This window comes from Coregonus clupeaformis, unplaced genomic scaffold (assembly GCF_020615455.1).
Source record: "Coregonus clupeaformis isolate EN_2021a unplaced genomic scaffold, ASM2061545v1 scaf1087, whole genome shotgun sequence".
Classification (NCBI taxonomy): domain Eukaryota; kingdom Metazoa; phylum Chordata; class Actinopteri; order Salmoniformes; family Salmonidae; genus Coregonus; species Coregonus clupeaformis.
The window spans coordinates 156,281-174,288 of record NW_025534541.1 but is presented as its reverse complement, the minus strand read 5'-3'; the positions used below and the strand labels follow the sequence as shown (position 1 = coordinate 174,288).

The window sequence follows — 18,008 nt, the reverse complement described above, 5'->3', positions numbered from 1 at the left end:
CCACACACAAATTTAACCCAACAATTATAATGATGTCCAATAGCGAGACCCTATCTCAGTGTATTAAATGAACAGTAATGTGGAGACAGAGCTGACGTTGAAGTAAAACGTTTTTTTTTTTTTTTAAATAAGAGTTGTTGATTGGTTGATTGAGTTGCCAATAAGAGGTTCACTTACAGATTATGTCTGGAGCTTCACAAATACATTTGATTGATTGATTGATTGATTGATTACTCACAGATGATGTCTGGTGCCTCCAGGTAGTCTGTGAACTCGTCGTCTTGGTTGTTGTCATTGAACTTGGCCAGGGAGCGTTTGTGACTGGCCAGGAGAATGTCCTGGAGGACCTCCAGCTTCCTGAGGTGACGACACAGACCATGGATCCTCAGACCCTCCTCGTGACCCATCACAGCCCGCCGCAGGTGGGCCTTACCTGGGGGAGGGAGAGGGGGAGGAAAGGGGAAGTGGAGGAGGTGGAGAGGGCAGGTGGAGGAGGAGAGGGCAGGTGGAGGAGGAGAGGGGAGGTGGGGGGAGGGGAGGGAGGGAGGAGGGGGGAGTAGAGGGGAGGGAGGAGGAGAGGGAGTAGAGGGGAGGAGGAGAGGGGAGGAGGAGAGGGGAGGAGGAGGGTGGGGGGGAGGAGGGAGGAGGAGAGGGGGAGGAGGGAGGAGGAGAGGGGGGAGAGGAGAGGGGAGGAGAGGAGGAGAGGGAGGGGAGGAGGGGAGGGGAGGAGGAGAGGGGAGTAGAGGGGAGGGAGGAGGAGAGGGGAGGAGGGGAGGGGAGTAGAGGGGAGGGGAGGAGGAGAGGGGAGGAGGAGGGAGGAGGCGGAAGAGGGAGGAGAGGGAAGGTGGATGTGAGGTGGAGAGAGGGAGGCGAGGGGAGGTGGGAGAAGAGAGGTTGAGGAGGGAGAGAGGGGAGAGTCAGTAAGGCAGGTGGGTATGAGTAAGGATACAGGTAAAAACAAAATGGATCCTGTTTAGACTCAGTCCATAGGGTACCAGGTAATAACATGGATATATACAGGGAGTACCAGGTAATAACATGGCTATATACAGGAAGTACCAGGTAATAACATGGCTATATACAGGGAGTACCAGGTAATAACATGGCTATATACAGGGAGTACCAGGTAATAACATGGCTATATACAGGGAGTACCAGGTAATAACATGGCTATATACAGGGAGTACCAGGTAATAACATGGCTATATACAGGAAGTACCAGGTAATAACATGGCTATATACAGGGAGTACCAGGTAATAACATGGCTATATACAGGAAGTACCAGGTAATAACATGGCTATATACAGGGAGTACCAGGTAATAACATGGCTATATACAGGGAGTACCAGGTAATAACATGGATATATACAGGGAGTACCAGGTAATAACATGGCTATATACAGGAAGTACCAGGTAATAACATGGCTTTATACAGGGAGTACCAGGTAATAACATGGCTATATACAGGGAGTACCAGGTAATAACATGGCTATATACAGGAAGTACCAGGTAATAACATGGCTATATACAGGAAGTACCAGGTAATAACATGGCTATATACAGGGAGTACCAGGTAATAACATGGCTATATACAGGGAATACCAGGTAATAACATGGCTATATACAGGAAGTACCAGGTAATAACATGGCTATATACAGGAAGTACCAGGTAATAACATGGCTATATACAGGAAGTACCAGGTAATAACATGGCTATATACAGGAAGTACCAGGTAATAACATGGCTATATACAGGAAGTACCAGGTAATAACATGGCTATATACAGGGAGTACCAGGTAATAACATGGCTATATACAGGGAGTACCAGGTAATAACATGGCTATATACAGGAAGTACCAGGTAATAACATGGCTATATACAGGAAGTACCAGGTAATAACATGGCTATATACAGGAAGTACCAGGTAATAACATGGCTATATACAGAGAGTACCAGGTAATAACATGGCTATATACAGGGAGTACCAGGTAATAACATGGCTATATACAGGAAGTACCAGGTAATAACATGGCTATATACAGGAAGTACCAGGTAATAACATGGCTATATACAGGGAGTACCAGGTAATAACATGACTATATACAGGGAGCACCAGGTAATAACATGGCTATATACAGGAAGTACCAGGTAATAACATGGCTATAAACAGGAAGTACCAGGTAATAACATGGCTATATACAGGGAGTACCAGGTAATAACATGGCTATATACAGGAAGTACCAGGTAATAACATGGCTATATACAGGGAGTACCAGGTAATAACATGGCTATAAACAGGAAGTACCAGGTAATAACATGGCTATATACAGGAAGTACCAGGTAATAACATGGCTATATACAGGAAGTACCAGGTAATAACATGGCTATATACAGGGAGTACCAGGTAATAACATGGCTATATACAGGAGTACCAGGTAATAACATGGCTATATACAGGGAGTACCAGGTAATAACATGGCTATATACAGGGAGTACCAGGTAATAACATGGCTATATACAGGGAGTACCAGGTAATAACATGGCTATATACAGGGAGTACCAGGTAATAACATGGCTATATACAGGGAGTACCAGGTAATAACATGGCTATATACAGGGAGTACCAGGTAATAACATGGCTATATACAGGGGTACCAGGTACATTCAAATTGGGAGTGCCAGAGTGCGCTCTGAGCATTGGTAAATTCAGAGCGTTTCCCTCTCGGAGCGTTCAGAGCGTTTCCCTCTCGGAGCGTTCAGAGCGTTTCCCTCTCGGAGCGTTCAGAGCGTTTCCCTCTCGGAGCGTTCAGAGCGTTTCCCTCTCGGAGCGTTCAGAGCGCTTCCCTCTCGGAGCGTTCAGAGCGTTTCCCTCTCGGAGCGTTCAGAGCGTTTCCCTCTCGGAGCGTTCAGAGCGTTTCCCTCTCGGAGCGTTCAGAGCGTTTCCCTCTCGGAGCGTTCAGAGCGTTTCCCTCTCGGAGCGTTCAGAGCGCACACTGGCCGAGGAGTAGGGTTGATCCGAGCATTCTGACCATCACAACGGCAGTCAAGCACCCAAGCTAACTGGCTAGCTACCTCCGGACACAAATGAGAGAACACCTCACTGACCATTTTACTCGCCCTAGCAGAGCTGGTTAGGCTGTTTTCATGTTATCCTGTGCTGCTGACAACAATTTAATTACGCTTTTTTGCCGATGTTTACTGACACTGGCCATATTCAGCAGGTGTTGAGCTATCGTAAATTCATCAGTTATTCTGTGCTCTGGCACAATCAGACGAGAGTGCTCTGAAATCAGAGTAGATAGCCAGAGCGAATTTATGTCCATTGAGAACGCACAACGATTATACCACTTAGCTAAGAATGTTGTGAATAATGAAGTCAATAAACGTTGGGTAGTGAGTTAGGTAGCATATGCTTAATATACTGGTAAGTACGATGTATTAATAGCCAAGTAACGAGGTAGCTAGCTAACATACCGGTACATACTGCTGTAATGATATGCTATGCGGTTCGTAAGGATAGCGTAGCTAACATACCGGTACATACTGCTGTAATGATATGCTATGCGGTTCGTAAGGATAGCGTAGCTAACATACCGGTACATACTGCTGTAATGATATGCTATGCGGTTCGTAAGGATAGCGTAGCTAACATACCGGTACATACTGCTGTAATGATATGCTATGCGGTTCGTAAGGATAGCGTAGCTAACATACCGGTACATACTGCTGTAATGATATGCTATGCGGTTCGTAAGGATAGCGTAGCTAACATACTGCTGTAATGATATGCTATGCGGTTCGTAAGGATAGCGTAGCTAACATACCGGTACATACTGCTGTAATGATATGCTATGCGGTTCGTAAGGATAGCGTAGCTAACATACCGGTACATACTGCTGTAATGATATGCTATGCGGTTCGTAAGGATAGCGTAGCTAACATACCGGTACATACTGCTGTAATGATATGCTATGCGGTTCGTAAGGTTAGCGTAGCTAACAAATTGTCAGCCAACATAACGTGTAGCGTAACTTGTTTGAAAAGTCATTACTTTATTACATTGCTCAACATTTTCTTAACATTTGTCATAATTTAGTTAAATCAATGAATTTGTATCCGCTCTCGTTGGACTTCGGCCATTTTCTTCAAATCTGAAAACGTTGTGAAGCCACGCCCATTTTCTGAAGAATTGCATTATGGGCCCTAAAAGCACGGAAATAGTGTCCACTGCTTGTATACTTCGTATTTTGACGAATGTAGCATCCGGGAACTTTTGGCATACTAACTACATCCATACCATGACCAATAAACATACTACATCCTCAATTTACGTCACAAATAGTACGGTCGGTGCGGTTAGTATGAGGATTCAAACACAGCAGGTGTGTAGAGTCCAGACAGTCAGAGACTGTGTAAATGACTGTATCTAGACCTCAACCACACATAATAAAGGACCCACGTAAACACAGTATTGGGCCTATGGGCCTTTGGGCCTTACCGATGTGGCGTCTCTCCTCTCTCTTCCTGAGGATGTCGAGCGGGGAGCGGCCATCTGGCATGGCATCATACACCTGGGACAGAGCCTTCTCCTGCTGGTCCTCATCATCACTGGGTCTCACTGGAAAAAACACAGACCGGAGACAGGATTAGGACATGGCAACACAGAGACAGGAGAAGGACATGGCAACACAGAGACAGGAGAAGGACGTGGCAACACAGAGACAGGAGAAGGACGTGGCAACACAGAGACAGGATTAGGACATGGCAACACAGACAGGAGAATCTCATGGCAACACAGAGACAGGATTAGGACATGGCAACACAGACAGGAGAATCTCATGGCAACACAGAGACAGGATTAGGACATGGCAACACAGACAGGAGAATCTCATGGCAACACAGAGACAGGATTAGGACATGGCAACACAGAGACAGGATTAGGACATGGCAACACAGACAGGAGAATCTCATGGCAACACAGAGACAGGATTAGGACATGGCAACACAGACAGGAGAATCTCATGGCAACACAGAGACAGGATTAGGACATGGCAACACAGAGACAGGATTAGGACATGGCAACACAGACAGGAGAATCTCATGGCAACACAGAGACAGGATTAGGACATGGCAACACAGAGACAGGATTAGGACATGGCAACACAGAGACAGGAGAAGGACATGGCAACACAGAGACAGGATTAGGACATGGCAACACAGAGACAGGATTAGGACATGGCAACACAGAGACAGGAGAAGGACATGGCAACACAGAGACAGGAGAAGGACATGGAAACACAGAGACAGGATTAGGACGTGGCAACACAGAGACAGGAGAAGGACATGGCAACACAGAGACAGGATTAGGACATGGCAACACAGAGACAGGATTAGGACATGGCAACACAGAGACAGGAGAAGGACATGGCAACACAGAGACAGGAGAAGGACATGGCAACACAGAGACAGGATTAGGACATGGCCACACAGAGACAGGAGAAGGACATGGCAACACAGAGACAGGATTAGGACGTGGCAACACAGAGACAGGATTAGGACATGGCAACACAGAGACAGGATTAGGACATGGCAACACAGAGACAGGAGAAGGACATGGCAACACAGAGACAGGAGAAGGACATGGCAACACAGAGACAGGATTAGGACATGGCCACACAGAGACAGGAGAAGGACATGGCAACACAGAGACAGGATTAGGACGTGGCAACACAGAGACAGGATTAGGACATGGCAACACAGAGACAGGATTAGGACATGGCAACACAGAGACAGGATTAGGACATGGCAACACAGAGACAGGAGAAGGACATGGCAACACAGAGACAGGATTAGGACATGGCAACACAGAGACAGGAGAAGGACATGGCAACACAGAGACAGGATTAGGACGTGGCAACACAGAGACAGGATTAGGACGTGGCAACACAGAGACAGGATTAGGACATGGCAACACAGAGACAGGAGAAGGACATGGAAACACACAGAGACAGGAGAAGGACATGGCAACACAGAGACAGGATTAGGACATGGCAACACAGAGACAGGATTAGGACATGGCAACACAGAGACAGGAGAAGGACATGGCAACACAGAGACAGGATTAGGACGTGGCAACACAGAGACAGGAGAAGGACATGGCAACACAGAGACAGGATTAGGACATGGCAACACAGAGACAGGATTAGGACATGGCAACACAGAGACAGGATTAGGACATGGCAACACAGAGACAGGATTAGGACATGGCAACACAGAGACAGGAGAAGGACATGGCAACAGAGACAGGATTAGGACATGGCAACACAGAGACAGGATTAGGACATGGCAACACAGAGACAGGATTAGGACATGGAAACACAGAGACAGGAGAAGGACATGGCAACACAGAGACAGGAGAAGGACATGGCAACACAGAGACAGGATTAGGACATGGCAACACAGAGACAGGAGAAGGACATGGCAACACAGAGACAGGATTAGGACATGGCAACACAGAGACAGGAGAAGGACATGGCAACACAGAGACAGGATTAGGACATGGCAACACAGAGACAGGAGAAGGACATGGCAACACAGAGACAGGATTAGGACGTGGCAACACAGAGACAGGATTAGGACATGGCAACACAGAGACAGGATTAGGACATGGCAACACAGAGACAGGATTAGGACATGGAAACACAGAGACAGGAGAAGGACATGGAAACACAGAGACAGGATTAGGACATGGAAACACAGAGACAGGAGAAGGACATGGCAACACAGAGACAGGAGAAGGACATGGAAACACAGAGACAGGAGAAGGACATGGCAACACAGAGACAGGAGAAGGACATGGAAACACAGAGACAGGAGAAGGACATGGCAACACAGAGACAGGAGAAGGACATGGAAACACAGAGACAGGATTAGGACGTGGCAACACAGAGACAGGATTAGGACATGGCAACACAGAGACAGGATTAGGACATGGCAACACAGAGACAGGAGAAGGACATGGAAACACAGAGACAGGATTAGGACGTGGCAACACAGAGACAGGATTAGGACATGGCAACACAGAGACAGGATTAGGACATGGAAACACAGAGACAGGAGAAGGACATGGGAACACAGAGACAGGATTAGGACATGGCAACACAGAGACAGGATTAGGACATGGCAACACAGAGACAGGATTAGGACATGGCAACACAGAGACAGGATTAGGACATGGCAACACAGAGACAGGATTAGGACATGGCAACACAGAGACAGGAGAAGGACATGGCAACACAGAGACAGGATTAGGACATGGCAACACAGAGACAGGATTAGGACATGGCAACACAGAGACAGGATTAGGACATGGAAACACAGAGACAGGAGAAGGACGTGGCAACACAGAGACAGGAGAAGGACATGGCAACACAGAGACAGGATTAGGACATGGAAACACAGAGACAGGATAAGGACATGGAAACACAGAGACAGGAGAAGGACATGGCAACACAGAGACAGGATTAGGACATGGCAACACAGAGACAGGAGAAGGACATGGCAACACAGAGACAGGATTAGGACATGGCAACACAGAGACAGGATTAGGACATGGAAACACAGAGACAGGATTAGGACATGGCAACACAGAGACAGGATTAGGACATGGCAACACAGAGACAGGATTAGGACATGGCAACACAGAGACAGGATTAGGACATGGCAACACAGAGACAGGAGAAGGACATGGCAACACAGAGACAGGAGAAGGACATGGAAACACAGAGACAGGAGAAGGACATGGCAACACAGAGACAGGATTAGGACGTGGCAACACAGAGACAGGAGAAGGACATGGCAACACAGAGACAGGATTAGGACATGGCAACACAGAGACAGGAGAAGGACATGGCAACACAGAGACAGGATTAGGACATGGCAACACAGAGACAGGAGAAGGACATGGCAACACAGAGACAGGATTAGGACATGGCAACACAGAGACAGGATTAGGACATGGCAACACAGAGACAGGAGAAGGACATGGCAACACAGAGACAGGATTAGGACGTGGCAACACAGAGACAGGAGAAGGACATGGCAACACAGAGACAGGAGAAGGACGTGGCAACTCACAGGGATAGTTTAGTTTATCTATTTGCACAGATATTACACACAATTCTGCCTTTCAATCAAGGTTTGAGTTTTATGCAATCCCTCCTCTCTGCCAATGCAGGGACACCATCAGGACATGATTAGTTTAGTTGATCCATTTGGACATGATTAGTTCCATGGTCATACCCCTCTGGTCAAAAGTAGTGCACTATATAGGGTACCATTTGGGATGTAGGGAATAGGGTGCCATGGTCGTACACCTCTGGTCAAAAGTAGTGCACTATATAGGGTACCATTTGGGATGTAGCCTTGGCTGTTGGCAGTGTCCCTCTAACCAGAGGACAGATCCAGCCTGGGACCGAGACAGTTTGGTTTGAGCAACACAAAGAAGTGTTATATAACTGACCATGGTGGTACCGATTCAAACTCTACACTGCTCTCTCTTTCTGTCCTCGTTATAAAACTAAAAAGGTCCCAGTTGGGAGATTCCACTAAAGGTCTTGATGAGGAGAGTCCATTAAAGTCTATTTAAACTGATACCTGAGATGTCGTCTTTGGGATGTGAGAGGAAGGAGGAGGTGAATGAACCACTCTGTTTCAGTAAGGTCCAGGAAACCCATCTAGTACCTAATAGAACCACTCTGTTTCAGTAAGGTCCAGGAAACCCATCTAGTAACTAATAGAACCACTCTGTTTCAGTAAGGTCCAGGAAACTCATCTAGTAACTAATAGGCATTACACATCTCACTCTCTCCCGCTCTCCTTGTCTCCCTCTCCCTCTCCCTCTCCCTCTCCCTCTTCCTCTTCCTCTTCCTCTTCCTCTCCCTCTTCCTCTCCCTCTTCCTCTCCCTCCCTACCGATCACGCATAGAAAGGATATGATTGGCTAATGGCTGCTTGACTTACGCTGGTGGTCCAGCAGAGCGGTAGCCAGGAAGTAGTGTGCCAGTGAGCGGTAGTGGTTGGTCTTGACCTGAGCCATGGTGGACCAGAAGAACGGGACGTTGTCTTTGATGGGAGTCTGGCTCATAGACTGGTGGACCTGGCCATAGGTGTCTCCTACCTGAGAGGGCACATGGAGATGTAGTGTTATAGTATGCACCCTATTCCCTATATAGTGCACTACTTTTGAGCAGAGAGTGCACTAAATAGGGAATGGGGTGCCATTTGGGAGGTACTGTTATATTGTTACAGGACGACCTTTCCTGCTCTTTAGTCAGACCCACCTCAAAGGGATCTGTGAGACGGGAAGTGCCTTACTGTCTTAGATAATGGAACTCCTTTTAGCGTTGAGGTTAAACTCTAAAACGAACACTATTAGGGCAAAGCAGATCTGTAATGTGTTGAATGTTACCCATTGAACATCAGACCAATCCATAAAATATATCTATAGCAAATTAATCAATATCAATCCATCTGTATTAGCCTGTAGACCGTGTAAACGATTAAAATGTATTGTACATGTACCTTGGCAGCCTCCTGGGCCATCTTGAGGAGAGAGAAGAACTCATTGCGGATGCCCGACAGAGCGATTTTCTCAAACAGACACTCCTGAGCTTGAGCCAGCATCATCTTGATGAGCATGCTGAGCATGGAGGGGCTCATGTCGTAGCTGGGGGTGTGGGTGAACGTCTCCTTCAGGTGGTGCAGGACTCCTACAGGGGGAGACACAGAGAGAGAGAGAGAGAGAGAGAGAGGGGGGAGGTGAGCTGAGCTGAGCATGGAGGGACTCACGTCATAGCTGGGAGGTGTGGGTGAACGTCTCCTTCAGGTGGTTCAGGACTCATTTCTAAACGCTGCATACGGATAAAATATGCCCCAAAACATGCATGCGCCAGTTTTCATGCAAGAATTTGCATTTATAAAAACTGAACTTGACGTGAGAATGTGCTAATCCTTTTATACTCCCGCTAACATCAGACCATGAGTACTCAGTTTCTAACATTAGACCATGAGTACTCACAGTTTCAAACATTAGACCATGAGTACTCACCGTTTCAAACATTAGACCACGAGTACTCACCGTTTCAAACATTAGACCATGAGTACTCACCGTTTCTAACATTAGACCACGAGTACTCACCGTTTCTAACATTAGACCACGAGTACTCACCGTTTCTAACATCAGACCATGAGTACTCACCGTTTCTAACATTAGACCATGAGTACTCACTGTTTCTAACATTAGACCATGAGTACTCACCGTTTCTAACATTAGACCATGAGTACTCACCGTTTCTAACATTAGACCATGAGTACTCACCGTTTCTAACATTAGACCATGAGTACTCACCGTTTCTAACATTAGACCATGAGTACTCACTGTTTCTAACATTAGACCATGAGTACTCACCGTTTCTAACATTAGACCATGAGTACTCACTGTTTCTAACATTAGACCATGAGTACTCACCGTTTCTAACATTAGACCATGAGTACTCACCGTTTCTAACATTAGACCATGAGTACTCACCGTTTCTAACATTAGACCATGAGTACTCACCGTTTCTAACATTAGACCATGAGTACTCACCGTTTCTAACATTAGACCATGAGTACTCACCGTTTCTAACATTAGACCATGAGTACTCACCGTTTCTAACAGACCATGAGTACTCACCGTTTCTAACAGACCATGAGTACTCACCGTTTCTAACATTAGACCATGAGTACTCACCGTTTCTAACATTAGACCATGAGTACTCACAGATTAAAAAGAATTTAAACTTTCTGCCCATATAAAGACATGTCTATGTCCTGGAAAGTTTGCCGGTACTTACAACAGTCATGCTAATCACATTAGCGCACTTTAAAAATAAAGAACTCAAATATTACATTTACATAAGTATTCAGACCCTTTGCTCAGTACTTTGTTGAAGCACCTTTGGTAGAGATTACTCCTGAGTGGCGCAGTGGTCTAAGGCACTGCATCGCAGTGCTAACTGTTCCACTAGAGATCCTGGTTTGAATCCAGGCTCTGTCGCAGCTGGCCGCGACCGGGAGACTCATGGGCGGCGCACAATTGGCCCAGCGTCGTCCAGGGTAGGGGAGGGAATGGCCGGCAGGGATGTAGCTCAGTTGATAGAGCATGGCGTTTGCAACGCCAGGGTTGTGGGTTCGTTTCCCAGGGGGGGCCAGTATAAAAAAAATTATATATATATATATATATGTATTCACTAACTGTAAGTCGCTCTGGATAAGAGCGTCTGCTAAATGACTAAAATGTAAATTACAGCCTCGAGTCGTCTTGGGTATGATGCTACAAGCTTGTATTTGGGGAGTTTCTCCCATTCTTCTCTGCAGATCCTCTCAAGCTCTGTCAGGTTGGATGGGAGCGTCGCTGCACAGCTATTTTCAGGTCTCTCCAGAGATGTTCGATCGGGTTCAAGTCCGGGCTCTGGCTGGGCCACTCAAGGACATTCAGAGACTTGTCCCGAAGCCACTCCTGCATTGTCTCGGCTGTGTGCTTAGGGTCGTTATCCTGTTGGAAGGTGAACCTTCGCCCCAGTCTGAGGTCCTGAGCGCGCTGAAGCAGGTTTTCATCAAGGATCACTCTGTACTTTGCTCTGTTCATCTTTGCCTTGATCCTGACTAGTCTCCAAGTCCCTGCCGGTGAAAATCATCCCCACAGCATGATGCTGCCACCACAATGCTTCACCGTAGTAATGGTGCCATGTTTCCTCCAGACGTGACGCTTGGCATTCAGGCCAAAGATTTCAATCTCGGTTTCATCAGAGCAGAGAATCTTGTTTCTCATGGTCTGAGCTCTGTCACCTCCCTGACCAAGGCCCTTCTCCCCCGATTGCTCAGTTTGGCCGGGCAGCCAGCTCTAGGAAGAGTCTTGGTGGTTCAAAACTTCTTCTGTTTAAGAATTATGGAAGCCACTGTGTTCTTGGGGACCTTCAATGCTGCAGAAATGTTTTTGTACCCTTCCCCAGATCTGTGCCTCGACACAATCCTGTCTTGGAGCTCTACGGACAATTCCTTCGACCTCATGGCTTGGTTTTTGCTCTGACATGCACGGTCAACTGTGGGACCTTATATAGACAGGTGTGTGCCTTTCCAAATCATGTCCAATCAATTGAAATGACCCCAGGTAGACTCCAATCAAGTTGTAGAAACATGTCAAGGATGATCAATGGAAACAGGATGCACCTGAGATCAATTTCGAGTCTCATAACAAAGGGTCTGAATACTTATGTAAATAAGGTATCTCTTATTTTTAATACATTTGCAAATATTTCTAAAAACCTGTTTTCGCTTTGTCATTATAGGGTATTGTGTGTAGATTGATGAGGACAGTTTTTTATTTAATCAATTTTAGAATAAGGCTGTAACGTAACAAAATGTGGAAAAAGTCAAGGGGTCTGAATACTTTCCGAATGCACTGTATCATATATCCTAACCATTGCAGTATAACTTTTTGGATAAAAGCGTCTGCTAAGTGGCATATGATTATTATTATTATTATTATTATTATTATAAATTCCTCACCTTTTCTGGCCGTGAGGGGTTAATACTGAAGAAGCCATACAATAAATGACCATCTCTCATTTAATTGGGCCTATTAGATGATAATTTCTAGTTTTTGCTCTATGCATCCGAAAGATAGCTTGGTTTTTAACATACAGTATATTTTTATTTAATTTTTTAGAGTAGACATCGTTTTAGAATTCGCGGGCAGTGCAGCATATTTAGGTTCGGGAAAAAGTAAAATGCAAAACATTATTGAATTCAAACGATCTGTTTACAGGTCCACAACAATTTACAATCATTTATTTTCTTTCAGAAACTGTCCGATAGTCTACAGCAAAAGAAAACATTCTGCCAACTCCTTCAAAAGACATTTGATCAAGTTCACCATTGCTATTTCCTTTAGCTAAGTCTTGGCCTAATTCCAAAACTTCCACAGTGAACAGTAAATAAGGGCGTTGTTGTCACCATGAAAAGGTGATTGATGGGCGCTTTTCAGGCGGTGTTAGGGAGACAGAGAGGGAGGTGAGGACGGAGAGAGACAGAGACGTACACAGAGACACAGACAGACAGAGAGGTGAGGATGGAGAGAGACAGAGACGTACACAGAGAGACACAGACAGACAGAGAGGTGAGGACGGAGAGAGACAGAGACATACACAGAGAGACACAGAGAGACACAGACGTGAGGACCTCTGGTTGTACGTAACCCTGCTGTTAGCAAGACTGACCTAATCCTGACCTGACCTCAGCCTGACCTCAGCAAAAGCATAAATCAAATTAAATCACACTTATTTTATGAAGCCCTTTTTACAGCAGCAGATGTCACCGAGTGCAGAGGCTGCAGAAATAAAAACAGCAGCCATTTTGTTTTCCCTCTGTATACCTCCTCTGTGAATTAGAGTTTATAACACTAGGTAAACACAATGCTTGTGTTCAGTGATTTCTACAGCTGTAGACTCACTAATTACGGCAGTTCTCTCAGATAGTGAACAGAGTGATGTAGTGTGATTGAGCCTTTCTCTGTCAGGGTCTCCCAGCCTGGTAGTGTTTACAGAGCCTCTCTCTCTCAGGGCCTCCCAGCCCGGTAGTGTTTACAGAGCCTTTCTCTCTCAGGGCCTCCCAGCCCGGTAGTGTTTACAGAGCCTTTCTCTCTCAGGGCCTCCCAGCCCGGTAGTGTTTACAGAGCCTTTCTCTCTCAGGGCCTCCCAGCCCGGTAGTGTTTACAGAGCCTTTCTCTCTCAGGGCCTCCCAGCCCGGTAGTGTTTACAGAGCCTTTCTCTCTCAGGGCCTCCCAGCCCGGTAGTGTTTACAGAGCCTTTCTCTCTCAGGGCCTCCCAGCCCGGTAGTGTTTACAGAGCCTTTCTCTCTCAGGGCCTCCCAGCCCGGTAGTGTTTACAGAGCCTTTCTCTATCAGGGTCTCCCAGCCCGGTAGTGTTTACAGAGCCTTTCTCTCTCAGGGTCTCCCAGCCCGGTAGTGTTTACAGAGCCTTTCTCTGTCAGGGCCTCCCAGCCCGGTAGTGTTTACAGAGCCTTTCTCTCTCAGGGCCTCCCAGCCCGGTAGTGTTTACAGAGCCTTTCTCTCTCAGGGCCTCCCAGCCCGGTAGTGTTTACAGAGCCTTTCTCTCTCAGGGCCTCCCAGCCCGGTAGTGTTTACAGAGCCTTTCTCTCTCAGGGCCTCCCAGCCCGGTAGTGTTTACAGAGCCTTTCTCTCTCAGGGCCTCCCAGCCCGGTAGTGTTTACAGAGCCTTTCTCTGTCAGGGCCTCCCAGCCCGGTAGTGTTTACAGAGCGTGACAGAGAGCTCTTGTACCTGTCTACTAGGGACAGTCTATGTAATAATACAGTCTACTGGGGACAGTCTATGTAATAATACAGTCTACTAGGGACAGTCTATGTAATAATACAGTCTACTGGGGACAGTCTATGTAATAATACAGTCTACTAGGGACAGTCTATGTAATAATACAGTCTACTGGGGACAGTCTATGTAATAATACAGTCTACTGTATATAGGGAAGAAGCTCCTGTTCTTAGTTCATGAGAGAAAGAGACCCGGAAACTCAACAACAGTCTCAAACTCTGCTGTCCTGCGACTGTCATCGGCTGCATCCCAAACGGCACCCTATTCCCTACATAATGCACCCTATTCCCTACATAACGCACCCTATTCCCTACATAACGCACCCTATTCCCTACATAATGCACCCTATTCCCTACATAATGCACCCTATTCCCTACATAATGCACCCTATTCCCTACATAATGCACCCTATTCCCTACATAATGCACCCTATTCCCTACATAATGCACCCTATTCCCTACATAATGCACCCTATTCCCTACATAACGCACCCTATTCCCTACATAACGCACCCTATTCCCTACATAATGCACCCTATTCCCTACATAACGCACCCTATTCCCTACATAATGCACCCTATTCCCTACATAACGCACCCTATTCCCTACATAATGCACCCTATTCCCTACATAACGCACCCTATTCCCTACATAACGCACCCTATTCCCTACATAATGCACCCTATTCCCTACATAACGGACACTTCTTTACCAGGGCCAGTAGCGCCCTATGTAGGAAATCAGCCTTTATTTGGGACGCGCGATTGTGTCCCAATTGAGTTCAACCTCAGGGCTCCTTGGGTGACTTGCGAAAATGGCGAGTGTGCGTGTCCATGTGTGTGCGAGCGCGCGTTTGTGCGTGTCCGTACATGCGTGTTATCGACACGTCAACACAGAGCGTTCCAACACAGGCTAGGCCTGATTTGCCACACCTGTACCGAACATAACAACGGTAGCTCCAAGTTAGCCCACTGTTGTTTTCACCCCCCCCCTGACATTAACATGACGCCATTATACTCTCTGGGACAGAAGGTAGGGCTGTATGTCAGTGTGTCACCAGGACAGAAGGTAGGGCTGTATGTCAGTGTGTCACCAGGACAGAAGGTAGGGCTGTATGTCAGTGTGTCACCAGGACAGACAGAAGGTAGGGCTGTATGTCAGTGTGTTACCAGGACAGAAGGTAGGGCTGTATGGCAGTGTGTCACCAGGACAGAAGGTGGGGCTGTATGTCAGTGTGTTACCAGGACAGAAGGTGGGGCTGTATGTCAGTGTGTTACCAGGACAGAAGGTAGGGCTGTATGTCAGTGTGTCACCAGGACAGACAGAAGGTAGGGCTGTATGTCAGTGTGTTACCAGGACAGAAGGTAGGGCTGTATGTCAGTGTGTTACCAGGACAGAAGGTAGGGCTGTATGTCAGTGTGTTACCAGGACAGAAGGTAGGGCTGTATGTCAGTGTGTTACCAGGATAGAAGGTAGGGCTGTATGTCAGTGTGTTACCAGGACAGAAGGTGGGGCTGTATGTCAGTGTGTTACCAGGACAGAAGGTAGGGCTGTATGTCAGTGTGTTACCAGGACAGAAGGTAGGGCTGTATGTCAGTGTGTTACCAGGACAGAAGGTAGGGCTGTATGTCAGTGTGTTACCAGGACAGAAGGTAGGGCTGTATGTCAGTGTGTTACCAGGACAGAAGGTAGGGCTGTATGTCAGTGTGTTACCAGGACAGAAGGTAGGGCTTTATGTCAGTGTGTTACCAGGACAGAAGGTAGGGCTGTATGTCAGTGTGAACTGTAAATAAGAGGCCTTCCGTCAGTCTGTCAACCAAAACAAGAGTCTATCTGGATAGCAGATCAATCTCTTCTGGCTGAGCTGAAAGACATATGGCCCACAACTATGTCCTGGAGTTGATCATCAGCTATCTATCTGACTATGTCCTGGAGTTGATCATCAATACACCATATTGTATAATTGAGATCAATGAATAGTATAATTGAGACAGGGAAAGTAGAGAAGGTAACTCAGTGGCTTTCTGCCAGACAGTGAAACTAGCTCCAGTCAAAAGCCTGTTCTGCAGTAGATGACAAAGTGAAGCGATGGAAGAGGTCTTTAGTTTGGGTTGACTGCAGAGGGACAGTACTGTACTAGATTGGGTCGACGGCAGAGGGACAGTACTGTCCTAGATTGGGTTGACTGCAGAGGGACAGTACTGTACTAGATTGGGTTGACTGCAGGGGGACAGTACTGTACTAGATTGGGTTGACTGTGGGGGGACAGTACTGTACTAGATTGGGTTGACTGCAGGGGGACAGTACTGTACTAGATTGGGTTGACTGCAGAGGGACAGTACTGTACTAGATTGGGTTGACTGCAGAGGGACAGTACTGTACTAGATTGGGTTGACTGCAGAGGGACAGTACTGTACTGTGGGACATGATGCATGTAGTTATAATGGTTCAGCTTTACCAGTAGACAGTCAATAGAGTTGTTCTGACATGAAACTGTCAACCGGCTTTCTCTGACAGGCTGTTTTCCAGACCGTTAAACAAAGATCGCACAAGGAGAGAATTGGTCACCGCAGCAACTGTGGGATAAGTGACCTACAAACTTACAAAATGTATAAATTAAGTCAAATCTTCTAAAGCTCTAGTGATCCAACTCTGGACTGTACTTTATATTCCACCAGGGTTACTACAGTCTAGCTTGTGTTAGTGTAATAATGGCCACTGGTGTCGTCCCAAATGGCATCCTATTCCCTACATAGTGCACTACTGTTGGCCAGGGCCTGTGCACTACTGTTGACCTGGGCCTGTGCACTACTGTTGGCCAGGGCCTGTGCACTACTGTTGGCCAGGGCCTGTCCACTACTGTTGGCCAGGGCCTGTCCACTACTGTTGACCTGGGCACTACTGTTGACCAGGGCCTGTCCACTACTGTTGACCTGGGCCTGTGCACTACTGTTGACCTGGGCCTGTCCACTACTGTTGACCTGGGCCTGTGCACTACTGTTGACCTGGGCCTGTGCACTACTGTTGGCCAGGGCCTGTGCACTACTGTTGGCCAGGGCCTGTCCACTACTGTTGACCTGGGCACTACTGTTGACCAGGGCCTGTCCACTACTGTTGACCTGGGCCTGTGCACTACTGTTGACCTGGGCCTGTCCACTACTGTTGACCTGGGCCTGTGCACTACTGTTGACCTGGGCCTGTCCACTACTGTTGACCTGGGCACTACTGTTGGCCAGGGCCTGTGCACTACTGTTGACCTGGGCCTGTCCACTACTGTTGGCCAGGGCCTGTGCACTACTGTTGGCCAGGGCCTGTGCACTACTGTTGACCTGGGCCTGTCCACTACTGTTGACCTGTGCACTACTGTTGGCCAGGGCCTGTGCACTACTGTTGACCTGGGCCTGTCCACTACTGTTGACCTGTGCACTACTGTTGACCTGGGCCTGTGCACTACTGTTGACCTGGGCACTACTGTTGACCTGGGCCTGTGCACTACTGTTGACCTGGGCCTGTGCACTACTGTTGACCAGGGCCTGTGCACTACTGTTGACCTGGGCC

At 47.2% G+C, this 18,008-nt stretch overlaps 1 protein-coding gene across 4 annotated transcripts in view; it reads right to left on the bottom strand.

The window, feature by feature from the left end:
• LOC121560585 (rhophilin-2) overlaps positions 1-18,008 on the bottom strand; it is a 70,280-nt gene that overhangs the window by 3,643 nt on the left and 48,629 nt on the right. For all 4 annotated transcript variants that reach the window (XM_045217510.1, XM_045217512.1, XM_045217509.1 and 1 more), the window contains 4 exons: positions 9,584-9,771; positions 9,023-9,179; positions 4,501-4,620; positions 239-433 (listed from right to left, as the gene is read on the bottom strand). In XM_045217510.1, coding sequence (XP_045073445.1) covers positions 239-433; positions 4,501-4,620; positions 9,023-9,179; positions 9,584-9,771 — 660 coding nt within the window. The remainder of the gene's footprint in view (positions 1-238; positions 434-4,500; positions 4,621-9,022; positions 9,180-9,583; positions 9,772-18,008) is intronic.